At 37.1% G+C, this 22,573-nt stretch overlaps 1 protein-coding gene across 9 annotated transcripts in view; it reads left to right on the top strand.

Annotated features, from left to right (window-relative positions):
• TCF12 (transcription factor 12) overlaps window positions 1-22,206 on the top strand; it is a 300,859-nt gene extending 278,653 nt beyond the window's left edge. For 6 of the 9 annotated variants that reach the window (XM_087821284.1, XM_087821296.1, XM_016208529.2 and 3 more), the window contains 5 exons: window positions 7,665-7,779; window positions 8,675-8,837; window positions 13,008-13,240; window positions 16,903-17,056; window positions 19,861-22,206. In XM_087821284.1, coding sequence (XP_087677410.1) covers window positions 7,665-7,779; window positions 8,675-8,837; window positions 13,008-13,240; window positions 16,903-17,045 — 654 coding nt within the window. In that variant the 3' untranslated portion in view covers window positions 17,046-17,056; window positions 19,861-22,206. The remainder of the gene's footprint in view (window positions 1-7,664; window positions 7,780-8,674; window positions 8,838-13,007; window positions 13,241-16,902; window positions 17,057-19,860) is intronic. The other 3 variants (XM_087821290.1, XM_087821302.1, XM_016208535.2) reach the window with 1 other exon arrangement.
• The last annotated feature ends 367 nt before the right edge of the window (window positions 22,207-22,573 follow it).

Raw genomic sequence — 22,573 nt, 5'->3', positions numbered from 1 at the left:
GCAGCCTGATTTCTTGAGGACAGTGTTTTCAGCAACATGGGTGACATTAGATGCCTGCATATCTTAACAGCCAATTTTGGGGGTTGTTTTTTAATGTTAAGAAATCTTGAAATTCATACCCTTTAAAATTAGTTTTTGTTGCTATTGATAAGCTAATAAATGTGTGAACATTTATAAATTGTGAAACTCATAGAAATATAAGGGAGTGTTATCACTATTAGTAGTAGGAATAAAACAATTTTAATAATGTAATAATATAGCATTATTACAAATGTAAATGTGGAATATCAGTCTATTATTTTGTCCAAATATTATTTATCCTTATTTGGAAGGATGACTTGAAAATCAATATATTTGAATCCCAAGTTGATCTCTGCTGTAACATTTGCAGTTCTTATTTCTCACCTCTTAACCACCTTTTTAAATTCTTCACTGTACATAGTTTTACTGTTCCTATTCCAGTTTATCTGCTATAATATTTGATATATCTGACTCCTCCCAATTAAAATGGGTGTGGCTGTGTTCCAATAAAAATTATTTCAAAAAATGGGTTCCTTTATTTGTATAAAATGGAACCTATGTCTTTAGAAGGCAGCTTTTACCAACTTTGGATATGAGTTGGGAAAGAGATTTTTTAAAATCCAATCCTTCAAAGACATCTAGAAACCTAGTATAAAGAGTCTTCTGAAACATGAGGTGAGTCTGGCTAGTCTGAGCAGCAGTATCAATACCACAGCAACTAAGCCAGGGTATTGTTTAATGTGTCTGTGAAGGTCTTCCCTTCAGTGCTTCTTACAAATGTGTTAGAGGACACAGCTGGTGAAAACCTGCTCGACATCATCTACTGTTTCCTCCCCGTTCCGACACAGCCCCTAGTAGGCGTGAAAGGAGACGGAGATGTTTTTGCCAGGCTTACCCTCAAAAATACAGAGTTATTAACTCCCCAAATCTGACAGTGTTAGGTGAGTCAGTATTTATCTCCTGCCCTTCTGAAATGAACTTTTTAGCTGTGAGCCCTCAGTTCTCAGTTTCAGCAAAATGACCACACAATGGAATGAAATAAAGACCACAGTCAACCAGTGACTCTCCCAGCTAAGTCTTAGGCATACTGTTGAGGAAGACTCTTTTTTATTTTTTTAAATTATATTTTATTTTTACTGTTGACATTATGACAGACATATCCCCCCTTTTGTCCCCCTTTGCCCCTCTCCACCCAAGGAGGAAAACTCTTATCCTAGTGTCTCTATACATGTCTGAGGATTTCCATCAATACCCACCTGTATGGAGTCAACTCTTTTCATATTCTTGGAGGGTGTGTGATCTGGGGGACATAATTGTTGTACCTATTGCCAGCCATCTCTAAGAGTTATCTCCTGCTTTTATTATCCCTCCTCATCCCCAAATATTGTAACTGATCATAACAGGAAAATGACACAATTTTATATTCTGGCATTACTTTTTTTTTTTTGGTCTTGTTTAACTTTCTGGTAGTTTATATACTTTTCCACTGCATGAACATAAATTAGTATTTGTTTTAGGCTCCTAAAAATGGAGATCTCTTGGCCATAATTACAAAGTAACCGCAGAAGTATCAGTTTATCAGAAATTCCATGTCAGCCATAGAATTTGTGATGTCTACTTCTCAAAAATACTTAATTTTCATCATTTTGTTTTCTGCAGAGAATAGAATTATTCTAATAAGCTTTAGCCCAATAAGAATTATTCTAATAAGCTTAAGTGGTATTTCAGTAAATCCACAAATGTTGTTGTAATGGATTTTTGTTCTAATGGACATTTACTGTAAATCACCATCCTAATTGCAGGTTTTAAATATGAGATCGCTTTTTTCCCTAGAATTTAGAAGAAAGGTCAGCATACTTTTCCTGTAAAAAGTCAGGTAGTAAATATTTTAAGCTTGGTAGGCTATATGGCCTCTGTCACAGCCATTTAACCCTGACTTTATAACGTGAAAGTGTAGCCATAGACACTGCAAAAACAAATGAGTGTGGCAGTGTTTCAGTAAAACTAAATTTACAAAGAAAGATTCCTTTATCTGTGAAAAACAAATAAAAATAAACAAAAACAGACCAGATTGGCCCACAGGCCATACCTTCCCAATACCTGATACAGAACATAAATTAGTTTCTGAGTGCAGGAAATGAGGGTTAGCACGTTTTTCTTTCTTCGGAGCCTGAAACTTTTTGCTTATTTTGTTTTAATGAGTAGTTTGGGAGTTGTGTTGAAGCAGAATATTTGAGGTGAGCCAGAATGCACCGGGAGTGGAAGAGTAAGAGCTGATGGCAGTATAAAAGAGGTGGAGGGAGCTGAGCTCCCAGCCTGCAATGCAATCAAGATTGCTTGTGGTGTAGACCTGGCTGGGTGGCTTAGTTGGTTGGAGTGTCAACAAAAGGCTGCAGGTTTGATTCCTGGTCAGGGCACATATCTAGGTTGCAGGTTTGGTCCCCAGTCAGGGCGCATGTGAGAGGCAACCAATCCATGTTTCTCTCTCACATCGATGTTCCTTCCCCCCCCCCCCCCCCCCTTCTCTAAGCATAGCCTCTGGTGAGGATTTAAAAAAAAAACTTTTTTAAAAACGATTGCTTGTGTAAAAACTACATGGACAGTCAGGTTAATCAAAGTAGTGTCCTTAGTCAAAGAAATAGCTTTGTTGCTGAGAACCTTTCTTTACGTTTTCTTTAGTTATAACAAGATTGTTTCAGTAGGGTCATCCACAGCTGATAGTATTGATTTGTAGGAGATCAACTTTATTGTCTTTTTTTTTAATTAAAATTTTTTTAATGTTGACCTTATTGCAGGTGTTCCCGCCCCCCTTGCCCATCTTCACCCACCCCTACTCCCCTTCCCTTGGCCTTCACCAAACTGTTGTCCATGTTATAGAAGAAATAATTGCCTGGTTTTTTCAGTTGTTCCAGAAAAAGATTTTTGTATTTCACAACAAGGATATAAGAAGACTACCACCTGACAAAAATATATGTTAATAAGAGAATTAGGAGTCAATGTCAAAAGACTTAATTTTGACTGTTTCTTTTAACTGAATGGACTTGACTGTATCAAAGTTGAGAATTAAATGAGGTTTCAACCACAGAAAGCTTTTAACGTACTTTAGCTATCTAATATACACAAAAATTAAATTTCCTGAAAGATTATTATACTGGGAAAAAACTAGGAAATGGGTATAATTACTGTAACCAGCGTAGCATGGTTTTAATATTTGCTCTTATTTTTAATGGGATTAACATTTTCATTTCCTTAATTTCCTATTCCCTTTAAGTATTTTTGATGGTTTCTCCATATTTGTTTCATGCAAATTTAAAACTTAAGACTTTTCATCAGGCACTCTTATTGGGATGTGATTGGTGTATCATTTAAATTTAAAGCACAAAATCAGGGTTTTTAGAACTATTAAAATGTCAGCGTTGGACTTTAGTTTTGCTCCCATTTATTTAGTGTAAGAATAAACTCTTGGAATAAACTTCTGACAGGAAAAAATACTTGCATTAAGTAGAAAACTAAAAAAGAATAGAATCGTTCACTTCATTTGGGCATTACAAAGAGGTTTTCACAGTATAAAGTTATTGCACAGCACATCTGTTTATGGCTGTAATATCTAAAATACTGAGGCCCATTGAGATAGAGCCATGATAGCACTTTTATCTCTGACACAAAGTGCTCAGTTATTCCTCCGTGATTTCAACTTGAAACCAAGCTAAGTTAGATTAGGAGCTTTTTGTATTAATGGAAGCTTGGTGCAAATCTTAAAAAGTTCCTTATTTATGATGTAAGCTAAAATTCCATCCATGAAGTCTTTTGATTATTTTGTTACAAATCCTGGGGAAATATAATCCAGGCACTTTTTGTTTTGTTTTTTTAATTGCTTGGGGTTTTGTTGTTTAAGCTGTGTTTGGAGATCTGTGGTATTTTTCTTTTTTTTAATTGCTTGGGGTTTTTTGTTGTTGTTGTTTAAGCTGTGGTTGGAGATCTGTGGTATTTATTGTATGAGAGCAGAGTAAATAATGTTAACTCATGAAATTTAAAGCTACCTTTTATGTCTTAAAAATATAAATCATGTCTGTTTTCCAAATGCTAAAGCAGTTAGAAAGACTGTGCTTTTTCTAAATTCTAAGAGACAAATTTAAGTTGTTAAAGACTAACAGGCAAATAGGGTAATGTTTTGTTTAAAATTAGTACTTTTGTCACTTACCAGAATAAATTTGGAATGATTTAGATAGCATTTAATGTTATTGGTATTAATTTGTATACTGTAAGAATTGTTTTGAATTGAAGTAGTTTACTTTTAACTGTATTTTACTTTTTCTAACCTATTTTTTCTTAAGTGGGCAATTTAAAAAAATTTTATTTTCATTAAGACCACATTATAGTGCTTTTAAGGATTTTGATACCAGTTTTTAAATTTAAAATTGTTCAAAATGGCAGCATTTTTTAAAGTTTGAATTTCATACAGATTTTGTATTATGGAAATATTTAAATATCATTTAAAAAGAACCATAAAAAATGGAATTCTGCTAAGTTTCTAGCATAAAACTCCTCTTTGGTTAAAACATAATGCATACAATATATAAAGATTCTTTAATCAGTCTGTAGATTAGTGCTGATTAATTTAAATCATTGGTATTCAGTGAATAGTACAAATTGAACAAATTATTAGAATATAATTCAGAATCAGAGTGGAATTCATACTGAGTACTTTTCAGTCTGTTCCTTAATTCACAAGACCCCTTATTCATCAACTAATTAGATTTAACATTTTTCCATCGTGCTAAAGCCATTGGCCAAGTGAAATGAAAACAGGTTTCTTGAAGGGTGCTTCCACCAAAGTAAGGCCATGCACCGCTTGTGACGATTCAGAATTCAGGGTGATGTTATTTAATGGGATGGGCCTTTTATTCTGACATGAAGCTCTTCATAATAATTGAAATTTTGAACATAGCAGGCCTAAGGGTTTGCCTTCCCCTGCTACTCCCCGAATAGAAGCAGTCTGTCAGCTGTATGCTAACGAGGTGAACAATTAAACAGGGTCCTGGCTGGCTGGCCTCATAGTCTCTGTGCCCAAAGAACTGTTTATACACCTGTTCTATGTGTGTGGACAGAGTCCTTTGAATGGGCAACTGCAGATTAAAGGGGGGACATAGGAGCCAAGGTGAGCAAGGGTTAAAGAGAACTACAAGAACTGTGAAAGTCAAATTCTCCAGAAAATATGAGGGCTATTTGCAAGGGGAATCAAATTACAAAGAAAAAGTCCCTGCTAACTTCATTAACATGGAAAACTCCAGACTTGAAGGGTTTTGCTAGTCCGAGGCCAGTCTTTAAACGCTTGGTTTTTCCTTTGGAAGCCAGTGGTGTAGGTTGGTGTTAAAACTAGTTTGACTTATTCCATTGAGACAGAAGGATTTGCTGGCATTTATATCCCAAAACAAATCAAGCAACTTTCTGGTTTTCCTTCAGGGAAAGGCAGACTCTCTTAGATAATGATCCTTTGTTTGCCAAGCCTTTCATCAGAAAAGGGGTGATAGAACATTTTATTTGTAGAAATTCAGAAAGTCAAAGAATTATTTATAACAGTGAAATAAAAAGAAATAAGAATTTAGCAGATGCGTCATCACTCAAATGAGTGAAAATTTAGTTTGCTGCTATCCAGTGATGACTGTCTTACAGAGCTGATAAATGAGTTTCACACGTAGTAAATAAACATGTTTAAGTTTTTTAATTTTAAAAGATTATTTTCTTTTTCATTTTTTAAATATATCTTTATTGATTTCAGAGAGAATAAGGGAGAGAGGGAGAGAGAGAGATAGACACATCATTGATGTTTTAAGATTATTATAAAAACAAATACAGAAATCTGAGCTTTTACCTTATCCTGCAATGATTTCTTCAGCCAGTCAAAATTGTTCTAGTGATATTTTATCTTTAGAATAGGCCTAGGCTCTTAAGGTCCCAAAGAATTTGCCACTATATATTATATTTATACCATATCTATTTTTTATAAAATGGGATTTTTGAACTGACCTTCCTCCCTTAGATCATTGAGCATTTCATAGCTAGCAGGAAAGCACCCTATGTGTTAAGAATAAACATGACTGGGGTGCCTGGAGACCAGAATATCGTGAAATATTTTAAGTATAATTTTCTCTTGAATATAATTTTTACAACCCTCTTTTTCACTGGTTAGGTTTAGTTCAGATTTTTCTCAGGTGTCTTTTTTGAGAGAAATCTAAAGGCTTAGAGAAAATTTCAGTGGGAAGGGGATAAAAGTCATTTCTGTTGTCCGTTCCCGACTTGAAGATTTTGTGATTCTAGGACATGATGAAACTGTGGTTTAGAAAAAGAATATATTCGTGCTTGATCATCTAAGGGAGTAATGACACAACTAATCCTCACAATGACTCACCCTCAAATAATTTTAGAAGTAGTTGTGAAATACATTAAATGGCTTTTTAAAAACTACATTAAAGATAAGAATAAGGGTAGATAGAAGACAGATATTTCTTCAAAAGAGTTGTGGAAGACCTGACGTGTTCTAGTTAGGTCCACCACCAGATGGTCTGCATTGCCTAAAACTTTGCTTTGGTTTCTTTTGTTTAGCTCCTAAGAAACCAAAGGGGTATTTATACCTCTTAGGGTAAAATCCATACAAAGTCATTAAAGATAAAGAGCTATATTAATTACTCAAGAGGAATTCAGAGTTTGACAATTTACTGGGATTGAGGGATTTATTGAAAACTGTGGTTCTCGTGTGTAACTCCGGGCAATAAACCTCTTTAATTAAAGGCTTAATCTTCTAGTTGACGCGTCTGCTACTGTTCTAATAAAGCTTCATCTATAACCAGTTTTTCTAAAAATACTGCAATAGCCAAACATTTGCTGGCGTTTGCATGCCTTAACTTCCCCATTTCGGGTTAATAGCGACTTGTGTAAGTTTGATTAAAACAGAGAATAAAAATATATGGCATTTTTGTTGCCTAGCAATGTAGAACTTTTGTTTTATTTTAATTTTGTGTTTCCTTTTGTTGCTCTTTAAAATTTTTGAGGTCAGGCATTTAGATAAAAAACAAGACGCTATATGTGTGTGAGGAAAGGGCATGCCAAAATATAGGTAAACATTATTACTGCTTGGAACCTAGCAATATTTCCTTAAATGCACATTCATGCATGCTTTAATATATAGGGTAGGATAAAAGTAGGTTTACAGTTTGTATGGAAAATAATACAATAACAAATAAGAAAAAACTCTGTTTCGCGTACTCACAACTGTAAACCTACTTTTGTTCCATTTAGATAGTATTTAGATAGTATTTAGAATAGGTTTCCAGATCAGTTCATAGAGGATTATTAATAGATCCTATGTGTAGTACTTTACAGCTTCTGTAGTGCTTTGTCTCTGTTAGCTCATTTGCTATAATCCTCTGTGAGCTATTCAATATAGGGGCTGCAATTTTTTTAATAAAACTTTTTAAAATAAATTTACACTGCTATCAAACAGTTTGAAATCTAAAATTCAGGTAAGTGACATTCAGGAAAATTCACTAAATTCAGATGCATACTATTGTTTTCCCTATTAAACCCAGTGAAAGAATTTAAGCAATTATTGCCCCTGACCTGTCTTGACATTTTTTTAACTTTAGGTTGGAACTCATCGAGAAGACTCTGTCAGTCTCAATGGCAATCATTCAGTCCTGTCTAGCACAGTCACTGCTTCAAGCACAGACTTGAACCATAAAACACAAGAAAATTATAGAGGTAACTGTATTGTTGGTTTTCAGTAATAATGCAGACAGAGGTATCATTTGGAACACTATCACCTTTCTCCCAGGCAGATTGATATCTGTGACTCAAAAGTCGTCTTAGGTAGGAGAATTCCAAACAGCAGTGCTACTGCATGGATGTAGAGGGTAGATATTTATGGTTCCAGTTCGCCCATTTGGCTGGGCAAATTATAGATACTTAGGGATGGAACCACATGCAAACTGCTGTTCAGTTTTTACCTGTCATTTTCTTACCTGCTCTTACTTCTGTCATGTCTATCTTAGTCACTTCCCCTCATGACTGAGTCTTCATCGTCCCTAGAGGCAGTGGGAAAGATATATCTGAGTATTGAGAGCTCCAAATGATAGTAGCTGTTGTTTAGAAACAGTTCAATTGTAGAAACAGCTCTGTTAAAAAGCAAACTGGCAAATGTTTATAAACAAGTACAAATATATAGTTAATATTAGGAATACCAAAGTAAGTTTCTCCTGATTATGTTTAACCAGGACACCTATGTTATTGTGTTTATCCAGGAAAATGTTAAAGCTTATTTCCTTTTCCTTGAAAGAATCTTAGAAGTCAGTTTCTGAAATTCCATCAAGTTTCTCATAGCCTTGTTCATTTGTTAAATAGTACCTGAAAGTGAGCATTAGACTGACCATCAAGGCCAGGCTTGTTGTTCTAAATACAGATGCTTTAAAAAATAATTTTCTCTTTAAATTTGTGGACATGCTCTTTCCAGCTCTAAATAATATAATTTCCTACATCTTCAGATTTCCCTTAGAGCCCTCTAACAACTAAGGGTATTTACCATCTAGATAGCTTTTTACTGTCTTAGCTCTAATTCATGAGTCTGGACATTCATGTTGTTTCTTTGCCTCTTTGTTAGGTGGCTTGCAAAATCAGTCTGGAACTGTTGTTCCAACAGAAATCAAGACTGAAAACAAAGAGAAAGATGAAAACCTCCATGAACCTCCTTCATCAGATGACATGAAATCAGATGATGAATCCTCCCAAAAAGATATCAAGGTTTCATCTAGAGGCAGAACAAGGTATTTGTTAGCATCCAGGCATTAAATTTCACTCATTTGCGATGGGTGAAAATACTTGGAAAATCGTAGGGTGTAATGCATTTACTAAGTGTCAGCTGTGTTCTGAATACTGTGTTGGGGCTTTATGTATGTTATCTCATTTAATTCTTACAGCATCCCTATAAGGGAATCATACGAAGTTGACTCAAAAATTATTTTCCATTACACCACACTATTTTAGGGTCTACATATAAAAAAGAATTACCTTTCTCTCCTCTGTAAGACAATTAGAGGACAGAATAGCTAAAGCAAGTTAAATTGTACAGTATAGACATTTAGATACATTTCATCTATAAATATTGGAACATACTAATTTAAGGCTAAGTATATGGTAAGATTCTATTGTATGATTTAACTTAGGAGTTAGCAAATTATAGCCCATGGATCAAATTCAACCCACTGCCTATTTTTATTTTTTTCAATCCTCACCCAAGGATATGTGTGGTTTTTTGTTTGTTTGGTTTTTGTTTTGTTATTTGAGAGAAAGAAACAAACGTCTATTGGTTACCTCTCCCACTCATCCCAACCAGGATCGAATCTGCAGCCTGACCTATGTGCCATGAGTGGGAATTGAACCCACCACCCTTTGGTGTACAGGATGATGCTCCAACCAACCGAGCCACGCTGGCCAGGGCTGCCTATTTTTATAAAGTTCTATTGTCATACCCCATTTATTTACATATTGTCTGTGGCTGCTTTTGCATTGTAATAATAGCAGTTTTGAGTCATTGGAGAAGAAACCAATGGCCCACAAAGCTGAAAATATTTACTATCTGGCCCTTTATAGAAAAAATTTGCCAACTCCTGGTTTAAAGAGTGATTTGAGAAGACTATGGAAAAGGAAGTACTCCAGGTGGGCTGATATTGGGGAAGGTTTTCCAGAAATTGGACTTGACCCTGCTTTGAAGTATGGATATTGATACATACATAGTATGTTAGTTTCAAATGATTTCCAGATTCTCCCCTCAGAATTTTTTTTATAGTTGTACATTAAAACTAGATGATTTGGTTTATTTGTGGTCCATCCTATTTTTTGGTACATATCCACTTATAAATAATATGTATATGTCACATATAGATGTTTATATTATAAACGTCGTTCTTTGTATTAAATTACGGCACAAAGGAGATTACAGTAGGTGTGATAAATATAACCAAAAGCCAGCATGGTCCTTCCTGTATTCTCATACTTAAAAGGTGTCCTTTTGCCTTTGACATTCTCACTGTTTTCAACACTTAAACATTTCTGTTGGGAAAAATTAAATCTTAAGATACTAATGCTGTTATTTTAATGTGCATTGTATGCAGTTGTGCAGAGGCATGAAGAAGAGAAGACTGGGTCATGGAATCTATAGACCATTCCTTTGAGGCATTTTAGTTCTTTCATAGATTTATTATTCAAATAGAATTTTAAGGGAAATAATTTGCATGTTTCCTTCTCATTCATCTCCTCATCTTATAGGTTAGAGGTTGGCAAATTTTCTATGTAAAGGGCCAGATAAGTAAGTATGTTCGTCTTTGGGGGCCATATGATCTCTGTTGCAACTCCTCAACTCTCCCATTGTAGCAGAAAAGCAGCCATAGACAATAATGCATCAATAAATGGGCTAGCTCTTTCAATAAAACTTTATTTACAAAAATAGGTGCCTAGCTCCTGGGTCATATTTTACTGAACCCTGTTATAGGTCACCAGAAATTGAGAAGGCAGCATAATAGGTTAATAATAACAATACTTAGTAATTAATAATAGTTAGTGGATTAATAGCGTGTCCTTTGGACAAAGTAAAGCTAGCCTAGGTTTTACTCATGGCTCCATCATATACTTGCCAAGTGACCTTGGGCAAGTCATTAAAGCTCTCTGAGCTAGAATCTTTGTGGGCATAAACTGAAAGTGATACACATAAAGCCCTTTACACACAGTCTTGCATTCAGGAAACACTCATTAAATGTACTATAGTTACTGTTATGATGATGGTAATTAGGTATGTGATACAGGTTTGCTTCCATTGAGCACTGACCCAAGTTCTTGTCATTACACTGCCACTAATTGGCTTTGTGATCCTAGGGAGGTCACTGATTTCTCTGGATCTCACAGTGGTTTTCAATCCTGCTGCACAGACTCCCTGAAACATTGTAGAGGTACAGGTGACTGGCCCTCAACCCAAGTTCACTAAGTCAGTATCTGTGGTAGTGGACCTTGGAAAGCTGCATTTGTTAGTGCTCCTGAAGATTCTGATAAATGGCTACATTTGGAAATCTCTGGGCTAGATGATCTGTCAAGGTCCCTTTTTAATCCGAGAGCTAGTGATTCTCTATTACCAGGAGACTACTTGTATGTAATTCTTGACAATTAGCGTGTAAGAATCTTTTGAGTACTTCTTTATTATAGCACTAACACATCAGAAAGAGGGGAGAACATTGGTCTTTGTGCACATCATTTCAGGGTTCTGAGAGGCTCTGCTCAATAATTTATTTCTGAAATATAAATAGAATTTTCTAAAATTTATTCCAAAGCAACTCCCTCAAATTTTTTTCTGATTTCTTAATGCATTTTTATTAGAGAAATTTGGAAAATACAGAACAGTATACACAAGAAACTCTACAACCCAGAATTAACCACTGTGGTCTTTTTGAGGAATATCTCTTTTTCCATAAATATAGTTTGAATTTGAATTAAACTGGATATACTTTTTATAATTTCAGCTCTTTTATTTAACAATGTATTTTTAACATTTTCATCTATCCCTGAGCATTTTCTGAAAATAAAAGAATATTTCTACTACCCCCAAAAGTTTCCACATGCCCCTTTGTAATCAGCACCCTCTCCCACCCCCTGGCAACCATTGATCTTCTTTCCATTGCCATAGTTTTGTCTTTCCTGGAAGTTCATGTAAATAGACTCATACACTGTAGTCTTTTGTGTTTGGTTTCTTTTACTCAGTGTGATCTGCAGCTTAATTTTTTCAAGGCTGCATAGTAGGCCCTTGTCTGATGTAGTGTGACTTATCTAACCCATCTCCTATCACTGGTCTCTAGTGTGTTACTAATGTAATAGTTCTGTGATCAACTTTCTTTACATAAATTTCTGTGCACATCTCTAATTATATCTGTAGGAAGATTTCTAAAGTTGGAATCGCTGATTAAAAGGTAGTGAACATTATTTTAAGGCTTTGGATTCATTTTGCCAGTTTTTCCTTCAAAAAAATTGTTCTAGTTCACCTTTTTCTTTTTAATCCTCACCCAAGGATATGTTTATTGATTTGTGAGAGAGAGACATTGATGTGAGAAACATCAGTCAGACGCCTGTACATGCCCTGACTGGGAGTCGGACCCGCAACCTTTTGGTATACGGGACAACTCTCCAACCAACTGAGCCACTTGGCCAGGGCCAGTTCGTCCAATGTTTTTAATTATCACCACTGATGGTGATATTTTTCTGGGAAAAAAATCATTTTCTGAGATACTTCTCTCACTATCTTTAAGCTTTTCTGCCTCTTTACCAGGTGACTGCCAACATATATTTAAGAGCATGGGTTAAGCAAATTAATACATTAGTGTACTAGGACAGTGCTTCCCAAGCTTTAATGTACATTTGAATCAGCTGGGGAATCTTGTTAAAATGCATCTTCTGATTCAGTAGGTTTGCAATAGAATCTGAAGATCTGTGTTTTTAACAAGCTCCAGTAATGCTGATGCTGTGCCTAGAATATTATGTAGTCATTCAAATTATGTTTATGAAGAGTTTCACTAGCATGGAGAAGTCATCATACTATAATATGCAATTAAAATGCATTTTTTAATGTACGGGGTAGGGCAAAAGTAGGCTTACAGTTCATATGGAAAATAATACAAGAATATAATATAAGAATAAACTGTTTCGTGTATTCACAACTGTAAACCTACTTTTGACCCACCCTGTATGTGGTATCATTTCATTTATATAACTACATATGTGCATAGAAGAAAGACTGGAAAGAAAAAAACATTCATGTGAAGTGTGGCTATTACTACTGTTTGGTAACGCGTAAATGTAATTTTTATTTCCATCTTTATACTTTATCATTTCATTCAGTAAACATGTCTATGCTTCATAGGGAACCTAATAGGCATTGTTGTTCCTTTGTTTTCCAGCAGTACTAATGAAGATGAGGATTTGAACCCCGAACAGAAGATAGAAAGGGAGAAGGAAAGGCGGATGGCAAACAATGCCAGAGAACGCTTGCGTGTGCGGGATATCAATGAGGCGTTCAAAGAGCTTGGTCGGATGTGTCAGCTTCACTTAAAGAGTGAAAAACCCCAAACAAAACTCCTTATTCTTCATCAGGCCGTGGCAGTCATCCTTAGTCTAGAACAGCAAGTCAGAGGTAAGTAGGTTCAGCAAAGGTACATACTGTTCTGCCTCAGGTGGGCAAACATTTCCATTTCCACTCACTCTTCTTCTTGGGCAGATTGTCTGCAAGTTCAGCTAGTACTTCTGCCACTGCATCATCTGGATTAAGGTTTCTTTCTAGTCCTCTCACCTCTGCCTCCGTCAGTATCTGTAGGCTCAGTGCTTTGCACAGACCAGCAGAGAGTAATCCTGTGCAACAGTGCACAACAGCCAGCCTCCACCTGCTGCTCAGCATTATTCTTTGTGCCTCTTTGTCTTGTTGACTCTGGTGTCCCTCACTGTTGAATTTGCCTGCCTAGACCTGTTCTCCTTCTGCTCCTTCCTGTCTTTCCTACTTCTCTGCACTCAATTTGTTACCTGCTTTACCCTGGAACATCTACTAGGTCATGCTGCTTAATAGGACGCCTGGTCATGGCCCCGCCTGTCCTGGCCTCCTGTGGATGTCCTGTATACCCATGTCAGTAGGTATCGGGACTTCTTTGTTGATCCCTGATAAGGAATGCGGTGAACTTCGTGGGCTGGTACTCACGGGCATGCCCGTATGTGCCTAAGGGCAAAAGCATGATTTAGGCTCATCCACTGCTGACTCAGACAACGCCCCCAACTGTTCAGCTTGTCAAGAAGTTTGATGGAATCTTGAAGATGCTTTGAAACTTCATTTTTTGAACAAGTATTTACTGCTCTGACTCAACCAGCTATATGCTAGACCCTGAGTTATCAATTAATACAAGCCCTTGAGAGGTTCTACTATTGAGCTTGCTTTTTTGCATATTACTTGTATATCTTTTTATCCAAAGTTATGAATGCCTCATCCTAAGCCTTTTTTGCAAAGAATATATAAATGTGACCTTGGACTTCAGACCCTGCCTCTAGCCTCTCTTCATTGAAAGAAATTCTCTTATTTATTGAATATTTATGTAATATTTTATTTGAAGAAAGTTGGAAAAGAGAAAAGAACGGGAGTAAACTAATGCTTGACAACTATAACCATGCCCCTTTTGCATTGATGAAAGGAAAAATACTCTTTTTAGGGAAACCAGGGTTAGGGAACTAGAACACATTTTCAGAAAAACATACGACAGTGACTTACCCATCCACCTCCCTCCAGAATGAGAATAATGAGTAGATTATTTTGTGCATAACCAACCTGTCACTAAAGCCAAATACTTCCTCCCACTGTCTTAAGACCCTCGAAATACCTGTAAGACTTAATAAAACCTGACCTTCAGGGAGTTACAGGCCACCCTGAGATATTCGTAAACACTTTCCGATTGTTGCGGCTCAGCTGTGGCAGGAGTGGTTCTCTGAAGCTTCATTGTCTCCTGTCACTTTACCCAAGGTTTTCAACCACTTGTGTCTGACATCCTTTGTCTCACTCTCAAGGCAGCAAGACGCCTTTGTTAGTGGTCCGAGTACATGCATCCTCCTCTGCAGCCCAAGATAATCTCTGCCCTGACTCTACTCATTTATTGTCAAGATTATTGCCTCTTTCGGGACTGAAAGTCTTACTGTCTGGACAACGGTGGTGCCAGAACTTACTCCTGTACATCTTTCCTTCCCACAGTTTGTTAGAGCTAGAATACAGAGTCTTTTGTGTTTTTAATGTTTTTAACATTAGAAGTATCTATTCTCAGATCCAAGCCATAAAAATGAGAAATACATCTGTGTTTGAAAAAAGTTACAAACTTCATGCCTAGGTGGATCTTACTCATTTGTAGGATTTGACACTGTAGTGGTTCCACTCAAGTACCTAGAACAGAAATGCTGAGTCTGAGAGGATCTAGCATCCAGGCTCTGGTCACTGTGATGGGGACTGACTTTTTCACACAGTTCTAGAAAGCTTGATATAAAGAGCCACTGACTGATTAGAGTTTGAACAAAACTAAAATACACTGAACTGTAATCCTATTAGGGACTGCTTTAGTGTTCATAAAAGCCTATCTTCCTCCGACCCTCAGACTCTGCTCCAAAGCCCAGAACCTTTATTTTACAACTTAATGTAAAAGCCTTGGGGTCCATGTAAGATTGCTTCGTGAAAGGCACCCTGATGGTTGTCCTGTCTGTGGCAGCACCTTCACAGTTTGGTATAGCCACCATCTTTCCCTGGGTTTTACCTCCAGCAGTATTAAGTTATTTTGGTAACCTATTCACTTTAGAGATCTTCTTCATCCCTGCAGGGACCCTGCCCAGCAGTCCCTGGGCCCAGCCCTTTCTACAAAGATAAACATTTTGTGTACATGTCTACTTTGGGCATCCTCTGGACTCTCTGGGCTCACCTCTGGCTTGGGAGGGTGCTCCAAGTCTGTATCTAGCCACATACAACCTGGCATCCCTGGACAGGTGGTTGTACCAGGAGGGCAACCAGACCCAGGCCCAGCAGTGCATCTGGAGAAGAGCCAGGAGAGCAGCTTCCCCTTGGAGCTTCAGGTTTTGCCAGAGCACTTTTTGTGCCTTGGTGACCCACATATTAACTCCTGTCTGGTCCATGCCATTGCCAATTTAAGCCTTTACATTACTATGACTACAATTTTGCTAATCCTCAACAGATTTCACATACTACCTTCATGCTTTTACTCTCAGCTTTTACTGAAGGTTGAATTACTGGTCAAATACTTCCTCATCAGACTCTTTCACAGGTCAGTTCATCAGCTCACTTCTCTTCCAGTGATAATTTAGAATCAATAGAATTATCACAGTTTGAGCTGCCTGGTCTCTTAGTGAGCTTGAAGATGAATAAACTCGGACAGTGGTTTCCAAGTCTGGCTGGTCCCAGAATCACCTGAGGCTTTTTTTTTCCTAAACAAATCTCGAGACCGTACCCCCAGTCGATTTTAATTTACTTGCAACAAGATTGTCAAACATGGTAGTCATAGCATATTCATTGATAATACTCCACTCCTTACTAAAACCCCACTGAAATTAATAAAAATGGAATTAACTCACAAGCATAGATGGTAGAGAACCGTAGCAAATGAGAGAGCAAAAAATGTATGTAAGATGAAAGTAGAATAGTGGTAACTGACTGACTTAGAGAGAAGAAGTGAAGTGGAGCAGAGAGGAAAACCAGCAAGGAGCAGAGCGATGTGCCGCAGAGCCCCATCCCTGAAAGGCCCTGTACTTGGGAAGTGATTTTTGGAGCAGGTCAGACCTGAAAACAGAAAGAATGATTGAAGGTCCTCTATGGGAAAGTTGGATCCCTAAGTTTCTCCACTTCATATTACTTCTGCCCTCTCTTTCTTCCACCATGAAAGACAAGAGTAATATTTGGGGGGGGGGAGGATGAAATCAGAAAGGCTGCAAATATGGAGCCTGAAGAGGAGCCGAGAATATGAGAGGCATGAAGATGAGCCATGAAACCCTCGTTTCTGTGTCCCACTTTGCTTCACTAATGCTGGCAGCAAAGTATATTAGTCCCATCTTTGAAAAATTGTAGAATTCTTTCTAAAGAAACTAAATAGTCTAGAGAAAAGACCTCCAGATTTAGGAATTCCTGAGTAGTAATGTCTCACTTTTGGATTACCATAGAGTAAAACTCTCAGAAAGAAAAATAACAGCAATTTGCTCAGTTTAAGACCTAAGAGTCCCTGATTCATAACTCATGACTATAATGATAAAAATAATTTTCCTTTGTTTCAGAGAGGAATCTGAACCCCAAAGCAGCCTGCCTTAAGAGAAGGGAAGAAGAAAAAGTTTCTGCCGTATCGGCAGAGCCGCCAACCACACTACCAGGAACTCATCCTGGGCTTAGTGAAACTACCAACCCTATGGGTCATATGTAAACATCAGCCAGGTAAGTAAGAGTATGAAAAGAAAGCACAAGAAGGTCACCTGGTTTATCTTAAACTTCGAACCTTTGAACAGAATGCTCTGGTGGCACTGGTTGTGGTACAGGTCACATGTAAGTTGGAACCCAGCAGCCTGCCTTCCTATTGGGTAGTCATACTCAGAGAGCCAGTGTCATTTTATACCCAGATATTCTCTTCAAAGTGAATCCTATGATTTATAAAGATTTTTGTATTCTGTCCTGGATCAACATGAATGTCGTTCTGATCCAAGAAGAAAATAGTGCAGTGACTCTCCCATCAAAAAATATTTTTGCTACCTCTTATACTCCTCATTTCTCCACTAGAAATACTTGACTGTATCATCACTCAGTTTTCTGTTAACCATCCACCTCCTGTTTGCCATGAAATTTTTATACGTATACAAAAAAGTTAACTGTTTGTTTCCATTGGACCAATAATGCAAGTCTATAATATACATCTTTCTTCCCTGTAAGACTGTCAGTTACACCTTGAATCTACTGATAAATGTAAAGGTGTTATATATGATAGAACCAGAACACCCTCATCTTCCTCTTCATGGATTAAACACAATTTACTTCCTTGTAATTTTTTTTTTAACTGAGTAACAAAAGTAGTATGAGATTGTTGCCTAAGTAGTTAATATGAATCACCGTTTTCTTAACTATATGCATTCACATTATCTATCATATAACTTTTATAGGTAATATTTAGGTGGCAGAAATTAATATAGACTAATTAAATATTTTGGGCAGTAACATTTTAGCTAGCATCGTGGATTAGGAATAGAACTGATGACTTCATTTTTACAATCTGCCTCCAGCAGTTTTCCCAGTTTCATCAGCAGATTAAAAAGCAGTAAGCAAAGATGAATGGATTGGAGGTTTAGAGCAGGGAAAAAATATCAAATACAATTTCATTTGATGAGCTTTGTGGCTCACATTTTTAGCTGGAATTCTGGAATTTGATAGAATAATTCATAAACTACAAACACCAGTCAATATCTCACCCTTTCCTGAAAAATATGGTTCCTACTACCTCCACATACAGTCTTCCTAGGATCAAACTAGACCAAAACTATAGATTTCATTTGGGGACAAGAGGAAGAATGTTGATGTCATTGTTTAAGTGTCAATTATAATTCTAACAGCACACTGAGCCATCACCCCCACCAAAAACACCCAGCAGTCTAACTGATTACACACACAATAGAGACCTCGGGCAAGAGCTTGTTAACTTGCAGTTCCTCTAAAACCCAAGCCATTGTCTCATATTCTGTGGAAAATATAAAATATGAAAAAAATTTTTTTCCAATATTTGAAGTTCTAAAAAATGTGCTACTGTTTTTCAATGCAAAAGTGACTTTCTAAATTGGCAGATCATTTCAAAGAGGCGTGATGAGAGGTAACTTCTCATGCTCAGGTCCCAGGTAACCACCAGGCTGTGAAAAGAGCACTGTGTTCATCTATCACATTTTTCTCAGAGCCTGTGTCTCTTTTTTCTTGTTTCCCTCCTGTTTGTTGTACCCATTTTCTCTATTCTCTTCCCAGTCTCTCTCTAGCTCTTTCTCTTTAACTCCTTCTCCCTACTTCACATCTGTCTTCCCCCCCCTTCTGTTTACTTTGTGCTCTTTTTACTGCCTCTGTATCTCATGTGACTTTCATATCTCTACCCATATCTCTGTAATGAGGAAATTCCCCCACTTAGGTTACATTAAACCTTGAAGTTCCCACCTATCAAAAAGAAATCAAGAATCCTTTAAAAACAACACTTCAAGGTTATAAGAAATGTAGTAAATGCACTTTGTTCCATTAGATTTTATAGGCTAGTGTTTATTATCTTAAAATATGTCTTAAAGGTTGCTAATTTCACAAAGGTGGTTGTCTCGTTTCACCTGATAACCTTCAATTCTTTATAGAACTGGGTTGCAGATTAAAACCAGCAAGAGATGGGGCATCAGGAAAACAACTGCTAGAATCAAAATAGCTGATAAATGATCACAGAATGAATGGCTATAAAAGCACAAGACTTTTCCACTGTGTAGTATAAGGCCAGGTAGCTTTCAGTATCTTAGTTGCCCATCCCTAAGAGCATCGCTCTATTACAAAACAATACTGTGGTTATTGTTGACAAAGGAAGAGGAAAGTATGAGTCTTCCTAAAACTATTTCCATCAAAAATGACTAAAATGGAAAATTGTAGTTACTACTATCTATATTATATTAAGAATATAAAATATGTACTATAAATTTTCTCTAAAATTCATTGAGCAAACATCTCTTGAGGACCTACTATTGACCAGGAGCTGGGACCCATGTGAAAATGAATACAGAATAGTTCTTGTCTTCAGAAACATTCGGTTTAGAGAAGGTAGACGTGAGCTCTTAGCACAGTGTGGTGGGCTGCAGGTGGCAGTAAATGTGTGTGAACATTGCGTCTCCACTGAGAAAAGTGTGAGTAGAACTTCAGAGTTCAGGTATTGCCAACTCAAATGTTGCCAGAACTAAGGTTTGCCTAATTGTCACAGCTGCTGTGTAATCCTGTATTTTGTGATTCTATAATCGCATGATCTCCTTTTAAAAATCTTACCACATACATCAGGTAAAACCATTTCAATTACACCTTGAAGGAATGAGGCTCATTTATAAGTCATTTAGCAGACTGCTAATTTAGTGTAAACCTGGGTGTAAGGAATATCAGCTTTTTGAAGGGGGGAGGTTCTGGGGAGGTGTTACTTCTAACAATGGTGTGCTAATTGGTTTTGTTCTCTCCCTTGGCTCTCCCTGCCACAGTTCCAGAGTTATCAGTAGGCTAGATAGAAGGTGAACTCTCCTCTTAAGGACTGGACAACTCAGATAACCTGAAGACAAACCTGATAGGAGGGAGAAGAAAAAACAAAACACTTGAAGCAAGAAACTCAAATGTAATCCTACGATCAAAGCAACTGGTCAGCACTTCCATCAGAAGTGAAGATAGGAAGCTCATCAGATAGAACGTCGCCCGTGAGACGTTTGCAGCGGATCATTTTGTTGCAAGCAGTGTCGCTTCTGCACAATCAGAGACTGTCTCGATCTCTCCACTCACCGTGGAAGTTGCCTTGTGCCTAAACTGAATTGACAAATGCATTGTAACTACAAATTTTATTTATTGTTATGGAACTGTAAGGTCTACATATAAAGGTTAAAGGTAATGTGGAAAGCTGATGTACACTCAGCTGATGCCAGCATTTGTTAAAGCTGTTCCTGTGCAGAGAACAAAGCAGTGACAACCATTGGCCCTTAGCATTCCCGGCATACCTATTAGTGTCTTAAAAGGGAAGGGAAAAGTCTTTTGTTGCCCTCTCCGATCCTTTTGCCATATGAATAGTGTTTTCCGTAAAATAGGAAAATATTTCTTGGTATAGCATTTCTCTCACTTTCATTTTTTCATTCATTTTTATTTTCTCTTTGTGGGTGTTATATTTGGTCTCTGAAACTGAATAGTTTATGGTCACAGTCCAGAATCCTCCATGTAGCCCTATGTGCTTTGCATATTTACCTTACAAAGATAAGCAGAGACCATCTGTGACCATAGCTTAGCTAAGATTTTAAAAGGGGAAATTTTGTCCCCTAGATTTTCCCCAAAATAAATATTGCTTTATTTCTAATAATAACCAAGACTTTTCAAGCTTCTAGGTTTCATAGTAAAGCTTGTAATAGCAAGAAGTGTAAATTACAAGGGAAGAATCTATTTAGAAATTGCTTTGTTTTCCAAGCAGTAAGTACTACATATAGTACTTGTAAAGTGTTAGCTGTAAGTAAGCACAAAATGGATTTAAAATACAAAGAAGATTTCAGGCTGTGGTTATGGTGACCATAACAAAACCCAGTAGTCACCAAGGCAGATAGTGTGATAAATGAACACACCATTCTGAGGCTAATTACTTAATGGGATACAAAAGCAGTGGTCACCTATGTTTTCGTATCCTAGCCTTTACTTCTCTGTCATTTGGATGGCTGGTCAGTGGGGAGGAATTCATTGGGTGATTTAATCAACTGCAAACCATCTGCCCTGTCCCAAGAAGATGAGCCAGATTAGCATTAAACCAGTACTTGTTGGTCCATCTTAATACTGCACATTAAGGCACCCCTCTGTCTCATACCCCTAAAAGTTGTGGTTTTTTTTAAGACATAATAAGCACTTTGAACTTCCATGAAATCTGTCTTCCACCACAACCACCCTGGGAGAGAGAAACATGCTAAACAAGGTTGTCTTGGCTTCATAATTCCTTAGAGCCAATATCAACAGTGGCAATCAGCACACAGAAGGAAGGACCCAAATCACTTATGTAACTTAAAGATTTCTGTTAATTTGAAAGAACAAAAACAAGACAGAACTTCAGATCCTCCAATCAGGATGATTCCTAACAAATCAGTCTTTTGTGAACTTGGTGGACTTTTTGGTTACTTTAATTTGCGTATATTCTGCGGTTACATCCAACTCTATCTGTGGCCTTGGTCTTCATTTCAGTGTTAATCAGCTAAACAGAAACTGTTGCTTATGATGTGTGAGTGAACATACGCCACTGCCTGGCCTTCTTCTTCAGAGCTTGCTGTCTCTTTCGCTGTATTAGACTTTGCAGTATGCCCAGAAGCTTTCCTTCATAAAATAGAAAGAAAAACATTTGGCTTATTTTTCACTGTAGCTAGTCTTTTATACAATAATCTTGTAAGAAAATTTCTTGAATTCTAAATATTACTCTTTCTAGATTTTTGAAATCGAAAAGTTTTCAGTAAAAAGTTTCTTACTTTATTTTATTATATTAGGTAGTAAAAATGTAGGGTTATTTACCATAACCTGTTCATTAATATCAGAAATTTACAATAGCCTTTGAAGACCATAGTAGGAACCTAGCACACCGTGTAGTACCTATGGAGTATTGTAAGAGCTAATTGTCCGAGATGAATTGCTTCTCATCTTGTTCCCCAGTTTCCATTGTCGGTTTATTGCAGATTTGTATCCTGTGTCAAAATGCAAGGTATTATTGATAAATCTTTTCAACCAGCAGCAAGAAGTTCAAAATTTTTTCTGTCACTGTAACAGAAAACACAATATGTATATAACATTTATGTAGCAATAAATGTGCCATCTTTTTTTAACATAGTAAACGAGTGAGTTTTTTACATTCCTCTCAAAGACTAATGCATTTTTTTTTTTTTAACTCATTCCTGCCAGAAATGCCCACACTGCTTCTCTCACCCCCCCCCACACACACACACAGCTTTATAGAAATACAGTTCACATAACATTGTGAAGTTTAAGGTCTACAGCATGATTTGATATATGCATACATTGCAAAGTGCCTTCCACAGTAAGGTTAGTTAACATTCACCACTTCACCGTCTCGTGTGTGGCGAGAGGCGCACACTGCTTCTCGCACCTGCGTCATCTGCAGCAGCATCTGGGACACCCATCAGGACAGACTCAACCTGGTAGAACTAGGGTGATCTTTGAGCCCCTAGCTTC

The sequence above is a fragment of the Miniopterus natalensis genome, chromosome 1, assembly GCF_054644295.1.
Source record: "Miniopterus natalensis isolate mMinNat1 chromosome 1, mMinNat1.hap1, whole genome shotgun sequence".
NCBI lineage: Eukaryota > Metazoa > Chordata > Mammalia > Chiroptera > Miniopteridae > Miniopterus > Miniopterus natalensis.
The sequence above is the reverse complement of the archived record's forward strand: the minus strand, read 5'-3'. Positions and strand labels throughout refer to the sequence as shown.